The following is a 22,578-nucleotide window of genomic DNA, read 5'->3' on the forward strand; positions in this document are numbered from 1 at the left end:
TTACCAGTTGGTAGATTGAACAGGATCATGTTCTCATGCCATGGTAGTAGTCTTCACCATGTTCCAAGTTTGCTTGATTAGTGCTGCTGGGAATGGGTTCGAATTCTGTTCATTCTAACTCATCTTCCTCAATGTATGTCCTAATGACCTGAATGTTACCACAGACATTGGTAAAGCCCCCATCACACTTATTCCGAATCAAGCAGAATTGGCCAGAATGAAAGGACTTTGACCACCAGTTCATCATTTGAATATACTTCGAACACCAAAAATACCCCTCGAATGTTTTGAACCTGACAAATACCTTCCGAACGGTCAAAAGAAATCACAAAAATATTTCAAATGCACTCAGAATGCGAGTCCAAGAATATATCATGAATTAGTAATTTGATTCCATTTTGGTTCATTTTGACTAGTGTATGATTCACCTGGTCAATTTACTGAATTTTGGCAAGAATTCCATATGTCCCCTCCACTAAAATTGAAAAAAAAAATATGGAGAAGGTTTATCAAGAATTATCTAACATATATCTAAGAGATTTAAGAAGGAAAATTCGGATACATAACAAAATATGGCTTTATTCCGTCAAAAATTTGAGTGTTTATAATTCCCAATGGCATCGGTTTATTTAGTCAGAAAAATAAATACCCAATACTCCTGGAGAGTAGACTAGTCGTAATATTGGTTGATAATTGTTATGAAACCCATGGCTTTCAACAATTCCTGCTAGCTCAGTGAGTAAGGCGACAGATTGGAGATGCTTCGTTCTGCAGCGAGAGGTTCGAATCCAAGTTCCCACCGGAAGTAAGAAGAAAAAAAGAAGAAAAAAGAGGAGACCGAAGGGGGTTTTGGGGAAGTATTTTTTAAAATTAGTGGAGGGGGCATATGGAAGTCTTTCCTGAATTTCAACTCTAGTTAGTGAATTCATAAGTTCCTCTAAAAAATTACTTGATTTTTTTGGATATTTTTCTCATTCCAGCTTCTGCTTGATTCCTGTTGTGATGGAGGCTTAATGTTAGTTCAAATACATATATAAAGCAGAGTTTGTATGAAAACAATGAATAGGCCCTATATGCCTCTTTTGAAACTGAAGCAAATCACAAGTCTAACTTCTATTTTTAGTGTTTCATAAGTTTCAATCTTCAGTTAACATTTTTAATGTTACAGTGGACAGATAAAAAAGAAAAGAGACATGGTATTTAATATCAGTCCATACTACATTTCATTTCCATTGAAAATTTATACAAAGAAGAATGGTATGCATGTAATGGTGACTCATTATCTAGTGGCCAATAAGGTTGCAGAGGTCAAAAGAAATGGCTTGACCACTTGGTCAAGGTGTGAATTGCTTTTGAGAAGCCTGCCTTCTATCAGGGAGAGAAATAAAATCTTACTACTAGTGTAGTGAAACCCCATAAATGTGACCCCTTGCAATTATAGTCAATTATCCTTTCTGCCATTAGGCTTGGTTTCTTGGAAAGAAAGGTCAAAGACTTCATACAGAATGTTCATTGCTTACTCCCCTGCAGGGAATACTAATATGTACAAGGACAGTGGTCAGCTTTTTTCCCCCCCCCAAAGTATTGACCATTGAAGTGATCAACCAGTTAATGACTTTTCTTTTTGGTATGGGTTAATAACAATTTTTTACATTTTTAATGATTTGTTTAGGTTTATTCCTGTTACTTTTGTCTCATTCCTTTGGCTTGCATGTATTTTCCAAGGAAATCATTCTTCAAACCACTGAATGGACAAAGGTAGATTTAAGACCAACAAAGCTATTTGTTTTCTTAATAACTTTGTTGATCACAATTTGATAGATGTTAAGCCTCATGGGGTTCAGTTAAATGGGTCATAAGTTTCAATATTTCAATGACAAGTCTATCCCAACAAAAAGATGATATGAATAAAAATAGAAAAAGCAACAAGCAAAAATTCACCAAAATCAGATAAGAAAGTTATATTAAAAAGTTATGATATTATAAAGTTTCGTTTAATTTCACAGAAGTTACTGTTCTATTGGGGGAAGTAATGACCAAAGAGTTAATGACCCTCGTAGATTCAGTCTTTCTCTGTCTCATTCTCAAAGGTTTTGATGTGAATATATTTGATCTCGGATTGCCTTTTTATTTATGGTTTAACACCAAGCAATCACCTGTGTTCTTGAGTCATTTATCCTGTCACCCATATCAAACTTTTGAACTTCCTGGAGTAAGATGGAATCATAGAAATTGTATGAATAAAGTGAAAGGATATCCTGACACAGTATCAAGACATTGTTTTGATTTGGTAGGAAGATAGTATTGATCAGTCACATGTCAAATGGAAAGCTCTCAAGTGTGTATGTGTAGGTGGAAGAGGAAAAAGAGACAATGTATTTTCTGCTGTCTTCATTTGGAATATCAAGGGCAATGGCTATTACCAAGGAATTCTTATTAATTAAACAGAAATATGTAGATTAAGAATCTCGTATGAATTTGGTATGTAATCACTTTCCTGATGTTGATATGACAGCATGGACTTTCGTAAATTGCAGTTATTTTGGTATGTATTGACTGTTAAGGAAGAAATGCCTGTTATCAATGCTGTTGTGTACCTGAATGTAGAGTCTGTAACAGTTTCTAATGTACAACACATAAGAACCTAGCTATTTCCTTGTTCATGCAGTGTACACTGTACTGTGTCTATCATATGCAATCCGCTATACAATATTTTTACAAACATCAAATCTACATATTTTGTTTTGGCTGAATATTTTTTTCAATGAGTCTCCATTGGATTACAAATATTTGAAAAGATTAGATTTTAACTTAGTCTACAATTTATATCTACCTTGTTTCTTTTTTTTAATTAAAGAGAAATGCCAGTAGTTGCAGTAAACACTGATTTCATGAGAAAATCTGTAAAACCAGGCTTGTCAGTATATCATCGAGGATCTAGATCTGTGACTGAACTTTGTGAAATCTTGAAATCTATGTTGAAAAATGTTCACACTGTAGATCACCAACACAGATAAGCGCATGTGGGATAGTGTATTATTATTGCTTTGAATGTCAGCCTGAAGCTTGACCCAAATCCTTTGCTTATTTGCTAATTTCTCAGCAATTACACAATTTCTTTTAGAATCCTTTGGCACATATTTGTTATTCATACAAATAGACACTCTGGTGATCATTTCATTGGATTCTGTACAAACTCATTTTGATATTGTTACCACAACTGGCAATTACTTTTAAGGAAGTAAGTGGCATTTATCAGATCTCTGATAAAACATGTTAACTACAATCTTCACTAAACTCATTTATTTGGATCTTATAAAGAGGTAGTACCAGCTCCATGCTCATACCATGGATCTGATTAGGGTAGACGGTCATAGAACTCCATTTGTACTTTGAAGTAGGCTAACTTTTGAATGTGAGAACTATAAAACACAAATTTTGAGTAAGGTTATAAATGTTAGTTTGAACTTTGTTTCAGGACTCACAGATCACCATCAGACCGGAGTGGTGGGAGCCTGACTGATAGCAGTGGTAATGAAGATGGATCTTTATCAGATGACTTTGATGATGATGAGGGGAACTATGCTGGAGTTGCTGATCTCCATGACAGTGAGGACGGCTTTGACGAGTTTGAGCTCCCGGAGGCTCGTAAGAGGTTACAGAGTCTTGGGAGAAAGGCTCAGAAAGCATTCATGGTTGCAAAGGAGATTAAAGACTCAGAGAAGGTGTTTGTTGATGTCTTGAAACTACTCAATGTGGTAAGTACTAGGCCTGTAAATTCATCATTGTCCTTAAATGTTCCAGAAGATAAGTTTTAAATGAAGCAACTAGCAAGTGTACTTTGTCTAAATCATTGCTTATGTATCCGGAAGTCTGAAGCTGAATTAATTCCATGTTTGTTCAGTGACAGAAATTTCAGATAGTGAAACCTAATCAGAGATGTTACTGATATAGTGATACAATATTGCCTTTTTAATTTATTTTATTTTCATTTTTTTGCAAAATGCATTATAGAGAAATAATGAAGATGATTTATAAATGATAAATGGTTTTATACCCTCTAAAGGAAAAGCTGACATGTTTTTTTAACGTTTACATCCTCCAGTGGTATGTTGTCTGAATGGCTATTGTCCAACAAAAAGTTCCTTGGACAAGGAAGCATAAGTACAATCTAGATGTTTGTTTACATTTGTTGCTGTCTGCCAAGTCCTTTATTTTACAGTGCATTAGTTAGAAAAGATAAGTCGGTATGTTGATGATGAAATCACATGTTAAATCATTTAAAGGAAAAAGATTCCTATGTAAGCTGAAATCTACAGAACTTTTCTGAAATGAAGTACACATTTGAGTCATTCTTGAAAAGATTAACAATTCTCATCCACTCCCTCATTTCCACCCAAATCAAAGCTTATTTTTCAAAGATGCATTCTATAGGAATAAAACAATGTGTATGATTAATAAGACTTGTGGAATCTTATGTAATTTCTTGTTTTTGTATGTATATCAGGACTTAAGGAAGGTTATTGATGATAGTAGTTCAAAGAATGGAGGCAAGCCGGTGATAGAGAAAGCAGCATTGGATCAGATTATTGGTCATCTACCACAACTTCAGAAATTCAATGAAGATCTCCTTACTGATCTTGAAACAAGAATACGCAATTGGTAAGTCATTTAAATTAACAAGAATGTGACTGGCACCCAAGAAGATGTTTTAGTTCATGGATTTAATTATGAATAGCATAATTAAATACCTTGTGTGTTATTTGCTGTCCTATTGATATTGGCCTAATATCTTTCATAGAAAAGTTCAGAAAACATTACTCTTAAGGGATGATCAAGGCTGGAAATATTTATATATCAATAAATAGAGTAAAATTCACAGAGCAAAATGCCGAAAATTTGATCATATTCGGATGACAAATTAAAAAGTTAGTAAATTTTAAAGATTTTTATTCCGGTGAATTAGTTCTCGGCATCTCTTTGTGAATATTCATTAGATGGGCTGATAATGTCATATCCCCAGTTGTTCTTTTGTCTTTTTTTATATGAAGTAAGGTTTATTCAAAAATTTTCTACCAAGAACTGCAACAATTGGTTTAACAAATGATAAAGTGCATCAGTTTATTGCTGCAACTTATTTCATCATAATGGAGACACAACATTTACACATGAATGAAAAATGAAACATTTATGACTTCATGTAATAACATAAAAAAAGGAAAGTGGGGATGTGACATCAGCCCACCAAATGAAAATTCAGGATTCGGTGCATACAACTGTTTTTACAAAATATTAAAAAACTTTAAAATTCAATAACTTTATTTGTTAACCCATTTTGATGAAGAAATTTTCAGCAATTTGCTCTGTGAATTTTACTCTATATATTCATATAAATATTTTCTGCCCGGACCTTCTTTTAAATTGATTAAAAATTTATTTCATTGCATCTTAGTAACACAGCAATGAAAAGCATGGCTTACTTGAATTAAAATGAACATTTATTATTTTAATCATCACTTGGTAGAATCAGAATCCAATAAGAGGACAACTGTCATCAGGAAACAGTTTGTAAGATAGCTTGAATATTTCTCTTTGATCTGTAGGTCTACTAATCCAAAGATAGCAAACATCTTTCTCACCAAAGGCCATTTCTTGAAGCTCTATTCTCAGTATATCCAGGCTTTTGAACGGATTACTGCAGCCTTTGATGAAGCTTGTAGTAAGAATCCAATCTTTACACAGGTTGTGAAGGAATTTGAGGTAAGAATATGTACTGTGGTACCATAGCTTCTGACAATGTCATAAAAAATATTTGTTCATACCAGATAAGAAAAAGGAAAGTTACCCCCTTTTCTTTTCTTGTAAGTCCCCGCAACTTTTGTGACACCCGAATACATGATTACAATATTGGACAACATTATGCTATGGCAGGGCTCAACATTAGCAAAAATGAGTTGGCCACAAAATTCTGTAAAAGCCTGCAGTTTTGATAAATTGTATTTTCTAATGTTTTAGGGCCACCAAATTTGCTTTTTAGACCACCATGAATATGAAATTGATGATTTTGTGGACCAATCGGGCCACCAAGAAAAAAAAAGTTTGGAGCCTTAGATAGGGTATGTTAGACCCAGCATTGCTGGAAGGTTTGATTCCATCCACTTGTATCGATTGCAAATTCTGTTTCAAGCTAAGATTTTTTACATCTAATGGTTAAAATTTATGTCTTTTGTTTACAATCGCAACAGTATCACCAACAATTCAACCAATCATTTAACAACTACTGACTGTTTAGTTTGTAGAAAAGTGAAATAAAATGAATGTCCTGTTTTTTTTTGTTATGTAGATGAGTGAACGATGTAGGAATCTAGCGATCAAGCACTACATGTTGAAACCAGTACAGAGGATACCACAGTACAAATTGCTACTAACAGGTAATCATTCTGTATGAAAATAATCATCCGACCCACCCCCCCCCCCCCCCTTCAAAAAAAAAGAGGAAAAACCTGCATGATAAAGTTCTGATATACGGAAGCTATTATTTTCTATAAGTGTAGTTTGTTGGTCTGACAAAAGTACTTTCTCTGGATTACTTTATAGAAGATAAATAAATGTCTGATATCAAATGAAAATGTATACTAGTAATACATTATGTTAAATGAAATAAATGTATTTGCAGTTGACCATGATTTCATGAGTCTGTAAAACCAAGGTTGATTGTCACGAATCATAGTTGATTTAGGTCTGGTACGGATACATCAACTGAACTTTGTCAAAATGAAAATTGAGCTACCCTTCCCCCCATTAAATATTTCTAACACAGATAAGCACATGTGGGAAGTTGTATTATTATTGCTTGAAAAAAGACAAGCCATCTGATCTTGATATTTGACACTTCCTGAATTGCAAGTATCAACAATACTGGTTTTATTGACATCTGAAACTTGATTGATCTGGTTGCTTATTAAAATAGGATTTTCCCAGTATAATGTGGCATTTTATAAGCCCACAAGTTATTTCTTTGTATCGTACGTGTAGGTGTTTGCCTGTGAATGTTATGTTTTTATTTTTCTTTTCCACAGATTATTTGAAACATTTGGATACAGACTCGGAGGAATTCAAAGAGACAAAAGGTGAGTTGGAGTCTTCCTTTCATTTTTTATTTACTTATCTCTTTTAAATAGAAATGTTTTAAATACCCTTTCCCAAGAGACATTTCTTCTGTTGTATCCCACATGGACAGAGATGAATTATTTACTTTGTTACTCATTTATCTAGTTTGTTGATTATCAAATCACATAGTAATTGAAGTAGTTCTGAGTAGTTTTCAATTGTCTCACTTCCTCCTGTGCAGTGTATAGGTCTGTAAAGTTATATTCATAATGACTGAAATACTTTTATCTTTCTCTAGATGCCCTTGCCATAGTGAGTATGGTAGCAAGCCATGCCAATGAGAGTATGAGACAAGGGGTGAGTACTTCAAAATAAGTAGTGGGATATGTTTTTTTTTTCAATTATCACTATCAATATTATAGTAAAATGTGCGTAAGCGAGTTCTATTGGGACTAGAAATGACCAGGGGGCCCATTGCATAAAAGTTACTATTATAGTAACTTTACATTCCAGTGGTAACTATGCTCATCAGCCTATCAAAATCAAGGATTTCATGAAGGATTATTACCTTAATGGTATAACAATATGATAGATGATAGCATTAACAGACTCCAGTGAATTCCCCCAGCTAAGATTTGTGAATAGCAAGTCACCTATAGGAACAAGGAACTATTATTATTATGTAATAACATTTTGTGACCTGATCCATTTGGTGACATAATTTATTTTCTTGGCAAGCAGTAGATAAATGTGGGCTGCTTAGGAGAGTACCCTCTTAATTCTTAATCTCTTTTATTTTCAGGATAACTTTGAAAAACTGTTAGCTATCCAGCACAGTCTGATTGGCAGTCAAGAGATTGTCAAACCAGGCAGGGTGAGTTCCTCTATCTTCATTTATTTTAACGATCAATGTCATTTTAGATCTACCTTGTTCATGAAAAAAAGATTGTATTCACAGAAATTACGTTTTATCCTGACTAGACTGGCTTGGAAGGGCAATTCAACATTTACATGTTTATGTAGTTCTTACTGCAGCAAATCATTGCAAATTAATCTAAATCATTTGGTTAAGTAGAATAATTGGTATGAGTTAAAGGTATTTTGTAAATTGTCACCATATCATATATCTAGATCTAGTATATTAATATCAAGATATCTTTATGAAGTCTTGGCTGAAAACCAATAATTCTAATGATCAAAAACTCAAGAAAAAAGGAAATACATAAGAATATAAAACAATAAATTATATTAAATATTTGTGGTTTTGAAGTAGTTTTTAAGTACTTATCAGATTCCTATAAAGAGTCTGAACCTAAAATAAGCCTTTCAGGGGCATTATTTAGTTCATTAGAGCAAACTTATGATTATAGCCATAAATAAGCATGAATAATTATCCCAGAATTTGATCTTATAGTTAAGTAGGTAATACCATGGGTAACGCATGTGTCAATTTTGTCACAATTGCTTGATTGAGGGCTGAGATCACAAAGCCCAAAGATTTCTTCTAAAATGATATTTTGTAATGTCCGTTTGTTCAGAGACTTGTCAAGGAAGGAGAACTTCTGAAGATGTCAAGAAGAGTTAATCAACCAAGAAAATTCTTCCTGGTGAGTAAATATTAACAAAAGTGATTTTAATCTGTGGGCAATTAAGAAATACGTTCCATGCCATTATGAGCAAGTAAATCACTGGATTCCGATAACGGTGCATGAGCCAGGCTAAGCAGAACTTCCAGTCAACTAAAATTGTATTATAAGTTTCTTACTATAGATATTATATAGTATGCAGTATGCACATACTTTTGTGCTCAGTGCATATCATAAGCCAAATGTCTTTTGTTAAAAAGAATTAGTTAAAGGACAAGTCCACCCGAGAAAAATAAATTTGAATTGAGTAAAAAAAATCAACAACCATTTTGCTGAAAATTTCATCAAAACTGGATGTTTAAGTAAGAATGTTATGACATTTTAAAGTTTCACTTATTTTTTACAAAACAATGATATGCACAACTCAGTGACATGCAAATGAGATAGTTGATGTCCCTCACAATTTGTTTTTTATTGTTTGAATTAGACAATATTTTATTTTGTACAGATTTAAGAATAAAGACCAACTTTATTGAACCATATAGAATTAAACAATGCAAATAGCACATGTTCAGGGAGGAATTAATCTTTGTTTCACACGACAACAGGGAGAAAATTGGAATATTTCATATAATACAAAAGAAATAGTGATGTCATCAGTTTTCTCACTTGTATACCAATAAGGATGTGAATATAACTGTTCCCATAGGCTTATAATCATTCTTTCCCCCTTTCTTTTTCAGCTGACTGATGTTCTTCTTCACACAACACAATTGCCGACTGGTCAATATAAACTAAACAATGATCTTTCTCTGGCAGGTATGAAGGTAAGTGGTACACCCCATATAAAAGGAAAAAAAACATATAGATATAATGCATATATTTTCTTGAATGTCTGAAAGCTTGTCCACATCAACACAAGTGTCAAAGCTAATGAAACAAATTGTCATAAAGTGATGCAGTATTTTTCTAGTAGTAAATTATTTTTGCATTAGAGAAATTAATATTTATTTATAGAATGAACAATATGAGAGGATGTCTGTCTGCGAGGTTACATTTAACTCTCGGTTTCATTTGTAGGAATATTATAATTTACAGGTTATTGTATTGCTAGCATGGTGTATAAAACCTGTTATGAATGTGTTATGCGATCTAGCCTGTTACAGTGAAATGTTCTACTAGATATAGCTTTGCATTTTCTTCCTATACCTATCTTTGATGTCTGTCATTTGTCCATTTGTCATTTCAGGTTAATCGATCAAGCCAAGAGGATAGCTATGAACTGGAAATTATCAGCGTTCAGAGATCATTCACCCTCCTTGCTGCGTGAGTCATCTAAACCTTTGAGTCCATAGGGCTTTACACTTGATTTGCAAATATTTCAGAAAATAAAATTAATGGAAAACAAAAGGCCAATTTGTATTGTAGTAAAGTTCGACTTAATATCCTTGAACAGTACAGACAAGTTGTATAGATAAGTGATTTGTAATTCTTTATTTCTAGGTCAAAGGAGGACTGTGAAGCCTGGTACAATGCACTGACCAAGACAATTGATGAATATGAGAACAAGAAAAGCACCTTTGACCAGAACAAACCAGAACATAAAGTAAGTCACTGTTCTCTCTCTCTCGTCCTTCTGTATCCCCCTCCCTTCCCCCGTAGATGTTTCTCCCCCCCCCCCCTGACTTGTGAGACTGGTCCAAATAAACTGGCTCTATTTAACAAGTGGTCATATACAAGGATCTACTAGGCACAGAATCACAACTTGGATTTATTAATTTCAACACCATATTTGTCGATTGTCGGCATCAGCTACCAACAACCTTGAAGGAAGAAGAGTATTAGCATCATGCATTATTTCAGGCAGTATACTGGTAAAGGGTTTTTGCACCATTCTTACCAGTTGCCACCTGAAATTAATGTAAGATGTGAATAATTCAACCAACATCAAGAAGGAACACATGGGACTAAGTAGCAGCAAACAACCATCGAGGATCTCTCAATCATAGAGGACATATCTTTGTTACTGCATAAGTCTTCAAGTTTAGTGCAAAAAAAGATAAAATATATTCTTGCAGATGTTGACACTGCTATAGATGAAACAGTGCATAAATCCATCTTTTTTCTTCCTCTATTTCCTGTTTTACTTTCAACTATTTTTGTATCATGGAAAGAATGTTAATTCTTGGGTCACTAAGTACTTAATAGTACTTATTAATATGGCGTATATAATAATAAGTACTTAATAATATAATAATAAGTACTTACTAGCGCCTATTAATATGGCGGCTCAGCTACAGCAGGGGTAATAATATGATACCAAGTATCAAAGCGCAGTTGAGTATATGCACATAGTAACTGCGCTATATAAATGGACATTATTTATTATTATTATTAGCAAACTTTTTAATTTGCATTTACATAGGGTTTGACTGAGGGTGATACATCAAGTCTTGGACGTAAAGCACCCTTATGGATACCAGACAGTAGAGTTACCATGTGTATGATCTGTACAAGTGAATTCACTATTACATGGAGAAGACATCATTGTAGAGCATGTGGAAAGGTAAGTCTAAGGTTAACTCATAATAATTGTCATCTGTCAGACCTTAACCCTGAGAACATGGGGGAGGGGGGTGTACTAGCCCCCTCGACATTTTCGCAATAAATCCACTGCGCAAAATTTTTCAACCGTGCCGCTCACTGACTTTTTACTTTCGAATCTGGCTTTACTTTTGAGAACAAATTTGCGATTCCTAGTTACAAGGTTACCAAATCACGCAACATAATGTAAGTGTATGTCAGACTCAAAGCTGCTCAAACGTTAATTCATGTACAGATCCAATGCAAATTTTGTCTTGTTTATGATTAAGTCTGCAACATTTTTTTTTAATGTACATTTGATTGGGATCCTACAAAGAGACTTAATAAAAAAACGCAGCAGTTTGGGGGCTGTATGGTAGTTGATAAGACTGATTAGAGCAAATCTTTTCGAAGAGTCCCCAACATATTTCATTGAAAAAAGAGTGAAAAACAAAAGGGTCTAAAAATACAGAAACACATAAGAAAATGCAAATCACAAGATAATACCCTGGAAATGAGATGATATCGCAATTTTTTTCATGTACACTTGCTAAGAACACCTGAGTTTCTAATTTTGGTATAGAAACTTTCTATACCAAAAATAAGAACATTTTCAGCTTTATTTAGGGAATTAGAGAGAAAGGTATGATTTCGCCATCTGATTACGCAGAAATTAGCATAATCACTTCAAAGCAATATGCATGAATAATTACGGTATGTCAAAATGTGTTTTGAGAAGGCATCTTAACCTCATCTGTACTTAATAAAATATTTTCAACACAATTCAGCACTTTTTAACTGCAGGCAATGTTAAAATGAAATAGTGTGACAATGTTGTATTTATATCTGACCCTGCAGGTGACATGTGGCCATTGTTCCAAGAACAAAGCACCATTGATGTATCTATCTGACAAAGAAGCCAGAGTGTGTGATAAATGTTATGAAACACTGGTCCTATGTAAGTATATCTATTTACCTCTTGACATATTGGATAATCATTCTATGATGTATATACAAGAATACCATCTCATTTTCATAAAGGGAATATGGCTAGATTTTTATTGAAAAACTGGAGTAGGAGCCATCGTCCAAGATGCTACGACTCCTTTCAGACTTTTTCTTTCATATTTTTTTAAACTTTCAAATAAAAATTGCTCAAATCAATGTTTAGTCTGATTGTCTGATTGTAATCATGTTGCCAATATCCTGATATTCAAAAGTTGGTCTCGACATGTGCTAAACAAAATTTCATTAGTAATTTCCATTGGAAGGTTTTATTTTTAAATTAATGAGTACTTTTTTTTATTTGTCATATATACATGTAGCTCAGCAGAAAGATGGGCAAGAGAGAAAGGAGAGAACCAAAAATAAGACGAATAAAGCCAAGAGAAAAAAATCTAACAGACAACCTGTCAGATCTACTGTTTTGCAGGTAAGCGGTTTCATTCTTGGAGTTAGCAGCAGGTGTTTTTACTTCCACTTGGATATATCAAGAAGTATCTATGACTGGAGTTACAACAAGCAAAACAAATTTATTCAAGCAGCTATTCATTTCTAAAGAAGCACAAAAGAAAGAACAGCAGTTAAGATCTTTTTGATGTCCGCCTTCGAAGCCGCCAGTTCAGTGAAGAAATCCGAGGAGTGAAATTTTACGAATATCCATTTGGATCAATTTTCCATCTTTTATATATATTTTAATAAACAAACAGAAATTTGTACGCATGACAAGACATCAATAACCAAGCACTACTATGCTGAGATATTTGCCCAGATTATATCAATTTACCTTTAATTAGTGGTAAAAGTAAGAATTTGACCTTTACTGAAACCAGAACACTTTTCCGATGCGGCAAATGAAAATTTCAAATGTGGTGGATGAAATATTGCTTTTCATTATTGTATATCAGATGAGTGCCTGCACATGCCCAGTCGAGGAAGTTTGAGTCATATTTCAGGACATATTGCATAGTATATTTTTGCATGTCTCCAAATTATGTACTACACATATAACCAGGCCGGATGCGGCGAAAAAATAATTATCACAATAGCATATTTCCCTTTATATATGACCTATAGCTGCGGAGTCATGCAGGAATCATTTGTCTACACAATTGCACGAGATGTTGAGCAAAGTGTATGCCTGACATACTTTCTGCTGGTGGTGTTTAACCTTGTTCAAAGAGAATTTATTTGCCGTTACTTCATCTCATTTGAAACCTCCTTGGATATATATATTACTATTAGATGGTACCAGACTGAACAGAAATAAAAATGTCTCAAGTGTGAACACATGAACCCTTATTTTCCGGGGGGGGGGGGGTGATATAAATGCTGCGCTTAATTGTGGTATATTGCAATCTTTTAATGATATACATGTACATTTTTACTTTGTAAATATGATAATATGAGTCTTTGGACTTTTGTCATATACCATTTTCACAATAAAACCAGAATTGAATTGAATTGAAATGACCGGGCCACCTGCTGACTTAAAGTCTTGCACAGCTTTATACAAAATCTGTTTCATCTAAAATTCATAAATGAGTGATTACTCTCACAGTGACATGGGTCTTTAATCTGTTTCTATGACTGAAATAATATCCCAATGAACTTTGCACCAAAAAGGGCCCCCTTAGGACCTTAAGCTCGCAATAAAGGGGAATGAAACCTTTGGAACAAATAGGCTTGTGTAGAAACAGAAAAATCAAAGAATAAGAATAAAGAAAGTTTGAGAAAAATCGGACAAATAATGAGAAAGTTATGAGCATTTAAATATTGCAATCACTAATGCTATGAAGATCCTCCAATTGGCAATGCGACAAGAATGTGTGATGTCACTGATGAACAACTTTCCCTTTGGTGGACTATAAAATACCCTCAAAATGTCTCTTTTTGCTTTTTCTTATGATGATACAAACTTTTTATCCATGATGTATTCTTAAGAAATATGTATTACATACCCTCATGTAGAAAGAACACATGATCTATGGATAGATGTGATAAAAGAGGCAATTCAAGTGAAATATATACTGAAGTAATGGGGAGAGTTGTTCACAAGTGACATCACACATCTTTGTCGCATTGCCAATTTGCTATCTCCATAGCATTAGTGATCGCAATATTCAAATGCTCGTAACTTTCTCATTATTTGTCCGATTTTTCTCAAACTTTTGTTGATCTGTTTCTTTGATTTTTCTGTTTTCACACAAGCTATCTTGTTCCAATGGTTTCATTCTCCTTTAAGGTTCAGGTTTACCTAATCCTTTGTATTTAAGCCAACACTTGAAGTAATGACTTCATACCTGTTGAAATGAGAAGAATCAGCAGTTACATAGCCCATATTGGTCACTTGATATAACACTGGTCCTTATGCTACAGGTATTAAAAAGAAAGATGCCAAATTTTTTTTTAGTTAATTGTTCAATCTCATCAGCTGTGATAACTGCTCAAGTACCAGGTAGCAAAATCTTGAATCTTGTGTAACATAAAATACCCCCACCTCCATAAAAGTAACTTACAATAATTTGCTATTGAATGTCTCTTTTTTTTAAGGTCAGTGAACATTTTGACTGTTCATGATAATTTTTGTTTGGAATTCAGGTTGGTGCAAGGGACGAATCTAATTCTTCAATGAGTGGATATCTTTGGTTGAGGGTGAAGAAGAAAGATTGGAAGAGAATGTGGTATCGCATCAAAGACAAGGTTCTCTATACTTATAAAGCAAGTGAAGATGTTGTAGCTCAATCTACTACACCACTACTTGGCTATGCTGTCTGCGTTATTAATGAGGTAATTCAGGAGTGTTTGCAAGAAGGCATTTAGTGATATTTACCTTGTGATCAATGTCTTGAAATCACACTGCACCATCAGCTGACTGATAGGTGTGACATAGTTTTGTTTGAAATCCAGATACATATGTCGTGCAATGAATATGATTTCAATACAATTTAAGACAAAAGATGTACAAATAAATATCTCATCTTTCTCTTAGATCAGCAAAAAGTTCACTGCAGAAAAAAACATTGTCTGCTAGACATTCATTCCTGTGCCTTAACCCTAAATAGACTGGGCTATTTTGATGCCTAAGAAGACTGGGGGGGGGCTGATTCAGCCCCCCTTATGTTCTTGGCCGTTGATTGCGCGATTGCGACGAAAATTGGCACACGCGTTACCCATGGCATTATCTACAAAACTCTGATATCAAATTCTGCAAAAAATCTCATGTCTCATTAATTATGCTAATTTATGCGTAAAATCATAAGTTTGCTCTTATTAATAGAATAATGCCTCTGAAATGCTTATTTTTGTTTACGTACTCTAGATAAGCATCTGGTCAAATTGATTTAAAAGAAATTTCAAAATCACATTTATTTTCTTATGTATTCTATTGTTTTCTATGTTATAATAATAATAATAATAATAATAATAAACAGTTCTTGTATAGCGCATATCACAATTATGAATAATGTCTCTATGTGCTTCCAAAGGACTTGGATATTATTACCCCAGCTGTAGCTTGGCTGCCGTAATTACTATGATTACAGCGCACACGCATTTCAAGGAATAAATTCCTGCCAGGTACCCATTCACCTCACCTGGGTTGAGTGCAGCACAATATGGATAAATTTCTTGCTGAAGGAAATTACGCCATGGCTGGGATTCGAACCCACAACCCCCTGTTTCAAAGTCCGGAGACTAATCCACTGGGCCACAACGCTCCACAATATTATGTATTTCTTTGTTTTTGTCTCACCTGCGAAGCAAAGTGAGACTATAGGCGCCGCTTTTCCGACGGCGACGGCGGCGGCGGCGGCGGCGGCGTCAACATCAAATCTTAACCTGAGGTTAAGTTTTTGAAATGACGCCATAACTTAGAAAGTATATGGACCTAGTTAATAAAACTTGGCCATAAGGTTAATCAAGTATTACTGAACATCCTATTAGAGTTTCATGTCACATGACCAAGGTCAAAGGTCATTTAGGGTCAATGAACTTAGACCATGTTGGAGGAATCAACATCGAAATCTTAACCTGAGGTTAAGTTTTTGAAATGTCATCATAACTTAGAAAATATATGGACCTAGTTCATGAAACTTGGACATAAGCTTAATCAAGTATCACTAAACATCCTGCATGAGTTTCACGTCACATGACCAAGGTCAAAGGTCATTTAGGGTCAATGAACTTTGGCCGAATTGGGGATATCTGTTGAATTCCCATCATAACTTTGAAAGTTTATGGATCTGATTCATGAAACTTGGACATAATAGTAATCATGCATCACTGAAAATTTTGTGCAAGTTTCAGGTCTCATGATTAAGGTCAAAGGTCATTTAGGGTCAATGAACTTTGGCCGAATCGGGGGTTTCTGTTGAATTACCATCATAACTTTGAAAGTTTATTTGTCTAGTTCATTAAACTTATACATTAGAGTAATCAAGTATCACTGAACATCCTGTGCGCGTTTCAGGTCACATGACCAAGGTCAAAGGTCAATGAACTTTGGCCGAATAGGGTGTATCTGTTGAATTACCATCATAACTTTGAAAGTTTATGGATCTGATTCATGAAACTTGTACATAAGAGTAATCAAGTATCACTGAACATCCTGTTCGAGTTTCAGGTCACATGATCAAGGTCAAAGGTCATGTAAGGTCAATGAACTTTGGCCATGTTGGGTTTTTTTGTTGAATAACCATCATATCTCTGTAAGTTTATTGGTCTAGTTCATAAAAAGTGGACATAAGAGTAACCATGTATCACTGAACATCTTGTGCGAGTTAGAGTAGTGTTCAAAGTCAGCACTGCTGCTATATTGAACCGCGTGATGCAGGTGAGACGGCCAGAGGCATTCCACTTGTTCATATTATGTATTTCTTTTTTTAACTTTTTGTTTTTTATTGTTTTTTCAATGGAAATTGTCGGGGACTTATAAAAAAGATAAAATTAATTGATTTTAAGCAGTAAAAGGAAAACTAATGATACATTTATGAATTATGGCTAAGAACAATATTTGCAATGGATTTGTACACAAATTAACGTTTCTGAGTAACTTTGGGTCTGCATGCACTTACAAAATGTTGCGTAATTTTGGAACAGTGTACCCGGGGGTCACAATTTTGGTCTCAAAAGTTGCGCAAGACTTGAAAGTAAAAGGTCAGCGAGCGACGCGGTCAAAAAATTTCGCGCGGCGGATTTATTGCGAAAAATGTCGGGGGCCCCCCCCCCCGTCTTTTTAAGGTTAACCATATCTAGGCCGGGGGGTGCGGCCTCGGAGGCCCCCCTCAACAAATCGCGCGAAATTTTTTGACCGCGCCGCTCGCTGACTTTTCACTTTCAAGTCTTGCGCAACTTACGAGACCAATTTTGCATCATCTGGGTACGTGGCTCCGCAATTACGCAACATGTAAGTGCATGTCAGACCAAAAATTGCTCACAAATGTGGTTTCGGTAGGAAGTCGATGCAAATTGCGTTTTCAACCAAAATTCATAAATGTATGATTATTTTTAGTTTGCTGGTATAAATTTAATTATTTATGCTTTTTATCTCAGAAGAGTCCCCAACAAATTTCATTGAAAAAACAATGAAAATCGAAAGGTTAAAAAAAAAAGAAATAAGAAATTGCAAAATCAATATAATAAGAAAATGATTTGATATCACAATTTTTTTCATGTAAACTTGCTAAGAACAACACAAAGAGTTTCTATATCAGAAATTAGTAAATTTGGAGGTTTATTTAGGGAGTTAAAGGAAAATGTATGATTTTGTATACTAATTACGCATAAATTAGCATAATCACTTAATAGCGATTTGCATGAAATAAATAACAGTTTTGTAGATTATGTCCCAGGCAACCCCCCCCCGCCATATGAACTCCAAAAATACCCTGGCCTAGATAAGGTTAAATTGGTGATTTTTGGTTTTGGTATATGAGCAATTGAAGTGCCATAAACTATCAACACTGTCTTTGGGTGAAAACTTCCCGACTCCAATCCAGCATAAGTTGTCATGCCTTTACTTACAAAATAGAGTATATAAATTTGAATAGACTATTAATATTTCACCTTTTTTTTCCTCACCAGACATTTGAAGGTTTTGAACCAGGTTTGATTCTGCAACTCACCCAAGGAAGAATGAAACATATTCTTAGATCAGAGACACCTGAAGCGTGTGCAAGGTAACACCCTCCACTCCTACACTTCAGTCTTTTTGATGGTTTGCTGACTGGTCACTTTATATAGATAATAGCTCACAAATTGATATTCTTGAAATTACTAATGGCTGATATTCTATCTTACAAATTATTAAAGGATTAATATGCATAGTTCAACTATAGGAATTGTGGGTCTGATCCTTCTTTGTGTCAATGGGTGTGATCATCATTGAGGTAAATGGGCGAGGTCCTAGTTGGTGAAAATGGGTGTGGTGTGGTCCTCCCAGGTGTCCAATGGGTGTAGACCTCCCTGGTTTCCCTGCAGAAATATATGCAAATCCAGTACTGCATTTTGAAATTTTTATGAGATATTGAATAAGACGTCTTCATGTTTTTTAGCCAGGAATAATTTATATCCCAAAAAATAGAATTGATCATGAAATTGAATAGTCATAGCTTACAACCCAAACGTGAAAATATGAGAATTTATTTTCTAAATACAAAGTTTATTCCAACAAAATTTTTGAAGATATTCATCAAAAATATGACCCCATTAGATTGACAAAGAAAACTTTTCTATATAGTACTACATGTATGAATAACCATTTGTTTTCTCTTTCTTTTGACCAGATGGAATGAGGCCATGGTGGAAGCCAGTTGTTTGGATTGATTCGTCAGGTTTAGTCAGTTTAAAAAGCAATTCACCTGTGTGTTGTATCTGTACCTCAAAGAAGGGACCAATTAATAACATTGAAATTCCAATATTGTAATTTAATGAAAACTGTATTGATAATTAGCTTGATTTCTTATGTAATAAATAATTCATTTGTTATAGAGATCACCAATATTATGTGCTATATAAGTACAATATTATTATTAGGCATGCAAAAAGATGTAATGAATGAATCTCATTGTGAATACTTCACTAGGTGTAATATTCAATAAATTGTCTTGCCTATTTTGATAACTGAAATTATTGTAGCGTAATTTATACAGATGAAAAAGAAGTGTCCATTTTCTGTTATTCTTAGCCAAAGGTCAAATATATCCTGAATGTTAGCACTTTATGTTGATGAAATGGAATAGAAATTGATTCTATCTTTAGATCAAATATTCATTGGGTTTTTTAATTTCATATTTTCTGTGCAGGGCTCATTTTTGCAGCTGTATATTTTCTATGCAACTGTATCATTCCAGGAGGACATATTGTGGTTGATTTTATTTCTAGTTCTGAATAGACTCGTCAATTTTTAGCATGTAAAAATATGGTTGTATTGCAATAATTGCTTTCTGCGTTATTCCTATGTGAACTAAAAAGAAGGCATAAGGCACGCTATTTGAGATGTATTGAGGGGGGGCCAATGCTGGCCCCCCACCTTCTGATCTCAGCCGCTGTTCACGCGCGCGATCACGATGAAATTTGTGGCACGCACATTCTTCACCACATAACTACAAGCTAGTATTAAAAAGAAAGAATTTTTATATTTATTGCTAATAAAAAATATGCAAATTCATGAAAAATATTTGCATATTTAACACCCAATTTCACTTCAAATTTTCTTTTTTGCAGATGTCACCTTTGTAATCTTATTTAAAGGTTTCCAAAAAGAAAAATTGCGATGGCCAAATTTTTCCTTATATATTTCTTTGTTTTTATTATTTCTTATGTATTTTTCTTTGTCATTTTTGGTTTTTCATTGATTTTTCAATGAAAATTATTATAGGCAACTTAACAACTAAATTACACCCTATAATTAGAAAGAAAAATAATCACCTTTTATGAATTTCATCTCCCGTAGACTTTGAACACAAAGTATAAAAATGGGGCATTTTCAGCTTGACATTGTCTCTAAAAAAGTCATGCGACCTCGCGATGCTATACCCAAATGTCACGAATTTAAAAAGAACAGTACATTTTGGGGTGCTATCTTTTAGCGTTTTGGAAATATCGCGCGAAGCGTCGGGGGGCATCATGCCCCCTTCCAGTCTTTCTAGGGTTAACACAGATGTGAAAACGATAACTTAAAAAGGCCTGACTTGACATTCATGCGTTTTGTAGGTTTTGGATACGGATCCGATTTATGTTCTACATCAAGTGAATCAAACTTGCTCATTTAACTTTAAACAGTTTGGGCTATTTTGAAAATTGCATGGCCTGGGGGAAGGGGATGGCACCCCCACCCCCCCCCTCAAATCTTGGCAGGCACGTCCCATGATGTAATCTCCACAATTAAATTGTCACTTGTACCAAAATTAGTCATAAAAGATTAATTATTTGAAAACATGATAAATTGCTTGCCTTCCTCTAGTTTACTTTGCGTATATACATGTATGTACATATCAGATGAAAAAATATTTAATTTGTAAGATAAGTTGTACAGTAACGGAATATCTATACTTGTTCATCATGACTTAAATATGAATGGATTTTTATGAATAACTGTCAAGTGTGTATGTTTGTCATGAAAGGTTTTTAATCTATGAATCCTTGCATGTAATGTCTTAAAATTTTGATGTATTTTTTTTCATTGTCGTATTCGGCAACACTTGAAGAAAGTGATGATTTCTGAAATGGCCAGTGGTCTGAAATTGATACCATTCACAAGGTGATGAATTGATACACAGAAACTTGTATTAAAAACAAAGGCACATTATATTCAAGAACAAAGGGAAAAGATTATTGTGCATCTGGTTGCTAGGAAATTTGCAGGTATTAACCATTGGAATGTGGTTAAAATTAATTTTGCAAAAATTTGTAGAAGTAGGATTTAGACTTTCATTCACATTGCCATACTCAACATTTAATGCAACTCAGAAATGTACTTAAACATTCTACATCTGCACTGTACATACAGCTACGTTCACATTTTTTTTTGTTACTGTATCACATGGGTAGATAAAGTTTTGTAATTACATCTGTAACTATTGAAGTCTTGCCTAGATGGAGCGTTGTGGCCCAGTGGATAAGTCTTCTGACTTTGAAACAGAGGGTCGTGGGTTCGAATCCCAGCCATGGCGTAATTTCCTTCAGCAAGAAATTTATCCACGTTGTGCTGCACTCAACCCAGGTGAGGTGAATGGGTACCCGGCAGGATTAATTCCTTGAATGCATGAGCGCTGAAAGGCAGCTCGAGCTAAAGCCGGGGTAATAATAATAACAACGCGCCTCGGAATAGAATATTTCTAGATAGATGGCGCTATATAAATGCCTATTATTATTATTATTATTAGATCTATGGTATTAAAAATTATAAAATGTATATATATATATATTTATATATATATATATATATTGTAGAGTCTTCAAAGGTCAAGTAAAGCCAAAGCATTTTATCAGACAAGAACATGTGTATATTCCAAGAAATTTGACTTCTATATGAATTCTATGTCTAGTTAAACATGAAATGTCAGCATTCATAGAAAATTAAACACCATTCTGGTGCAAGACCAGTAACCATATGTTATCCAGAGAAAATGTTACTCATTAATTTGTACCTGCATGTATTAATCTTCAGAGGTGATGTGAGGAAGTCATAAGACTGAACTAAATTAGGTATGCACTATACAAGAATGGATTATTAATGTATTGCCCCATGTATGGTAGAACCCTTAAGTCATAGTAAATAACTCTTTGGCAGGACTGCTTGTTAGCTGAGATGTGCTTTACAATGTTTGGTTTCAGGAATTCAAATGCCTACACGTGGAAGCTGCTGCTGACTTACATTTTTAAAATACAACTGTATGTTTAACTTTACAATAACTCTTTAACTTGAACTTGTTTTTTTTTTTTGGTTTGTATTCTATGTATTTTGTGATGAATATTTTTCACTTCACAAGCTTTATGAATTTTCTCTTTATCTTGCTCTTTACATGTACAGATATTGTATATACAAAGTATATTTTACCTTAATTGTTATATGAATTGTGTGGATTTATATTAATCTGATAAAATGGATTGAAATGAAATTACCATTTGGATATAAGTATTGTAATGAAAACGATATATTTCTAATGGTTTGCACATCAGACTTAAATTGCAATGCATTTCATACCTAATGATCATGTTCACTGCAACAAATAAAATGAATCAATTGAATTTGCTTGAGTAAGTTTCTTGCTTTAATTAGATATTACTTTGTATTGAG

General features: G+C 34.1%; 1 protein-coding gene across 1 annotated transcript in view; it reads left to right on the forward strand.

The window, feature by feature from the left end:
- LOC121411954 (FYVE, RhoGEF and PH domain-containing protein 6-like) overlaps window positions 1-20,605 on the forward strand; it is a 33,083-nt gene extending 12,478 nt beyond the window's left edge. The window contains exons 3-19 of the mRNA XM_041604864.1: window positions 3,479-3,758; window positions 4,508-4,662; window positions 5,604-5,760; window positions 6,344-6,431; window positions 7,080-7,130; window positions 7,409-7,467; window positions 7,913-7,984; window positions 8,649-8,717; window positions 9,440-9,523; window positions 9,946-10,022; window positions 10,200-10,302; window positions 11,122-11,262; window positions 12,138-12,237; window positions 12,605-12,711; window positions 14,880-15,068; window positions 18,363-18,457; window positions 19,064-20,605. Coding sequence (XP_041460798.1) covers window positions 3,479-3,758; window positions 4,508-4,662; window positions 5,604-5,760; window positions 6,344-6,431; window positions 7,080-7,130; window positions 7,409-7,467; window positions 7,913-7,984; window positions 8,649-8,717; window positions 9,440-9,523; window positions 9,946-10,022; window positions 10,200-10,302; window positions 11,122-11,262; window positions 12,138-12,237; window positions 12,605-12,711; window positions 14,880-15,068; window positions 18,363-18,457; window positions 19,064-19,103 — 1,867 coding nt within the window. The 3' untranslated portion in view covers window positions 19,104-20,605. The remainder of the gene's footprint in view (window positions 1-3,478; window positions 3,759-4,507; window positions 4,663-5,603; window positions 5,761-6,343; window positions 6,432-7,079; window positions 7,131-7,408; window positions 7,468-7,912; window positions 7,985-8,648; window positions 8,718-9,439; window positions 9,524-9,945; window positions 10,023-10,199; window positions 10,303-11,121; window positions 11,263-12,137; window positions 12,238-12,604; window positions 12,712-14,879; window positions 15,069-18,362; window positions 18,458-19,063) is intronic.
- The last annotated feature ends 1,973 nt before the right edge of the window (window positions 20,606-22,578 follow it).

Source organism: Lytechinus variegatus, chromosome 3 (assembly GCF_018143015.1).
Source record: "Lytechinus variegatus isolate NC3 chromosome 3, Lvar_3.0, whole genome shotgun sequence".
NCBI classification, from domain to species: Eukaryota; Metazoa; Echinodermata; class Echinoidea; order Temnopleuroida; family Toxopneustidae; genus Lytechinus; species Lytechinus variegatus.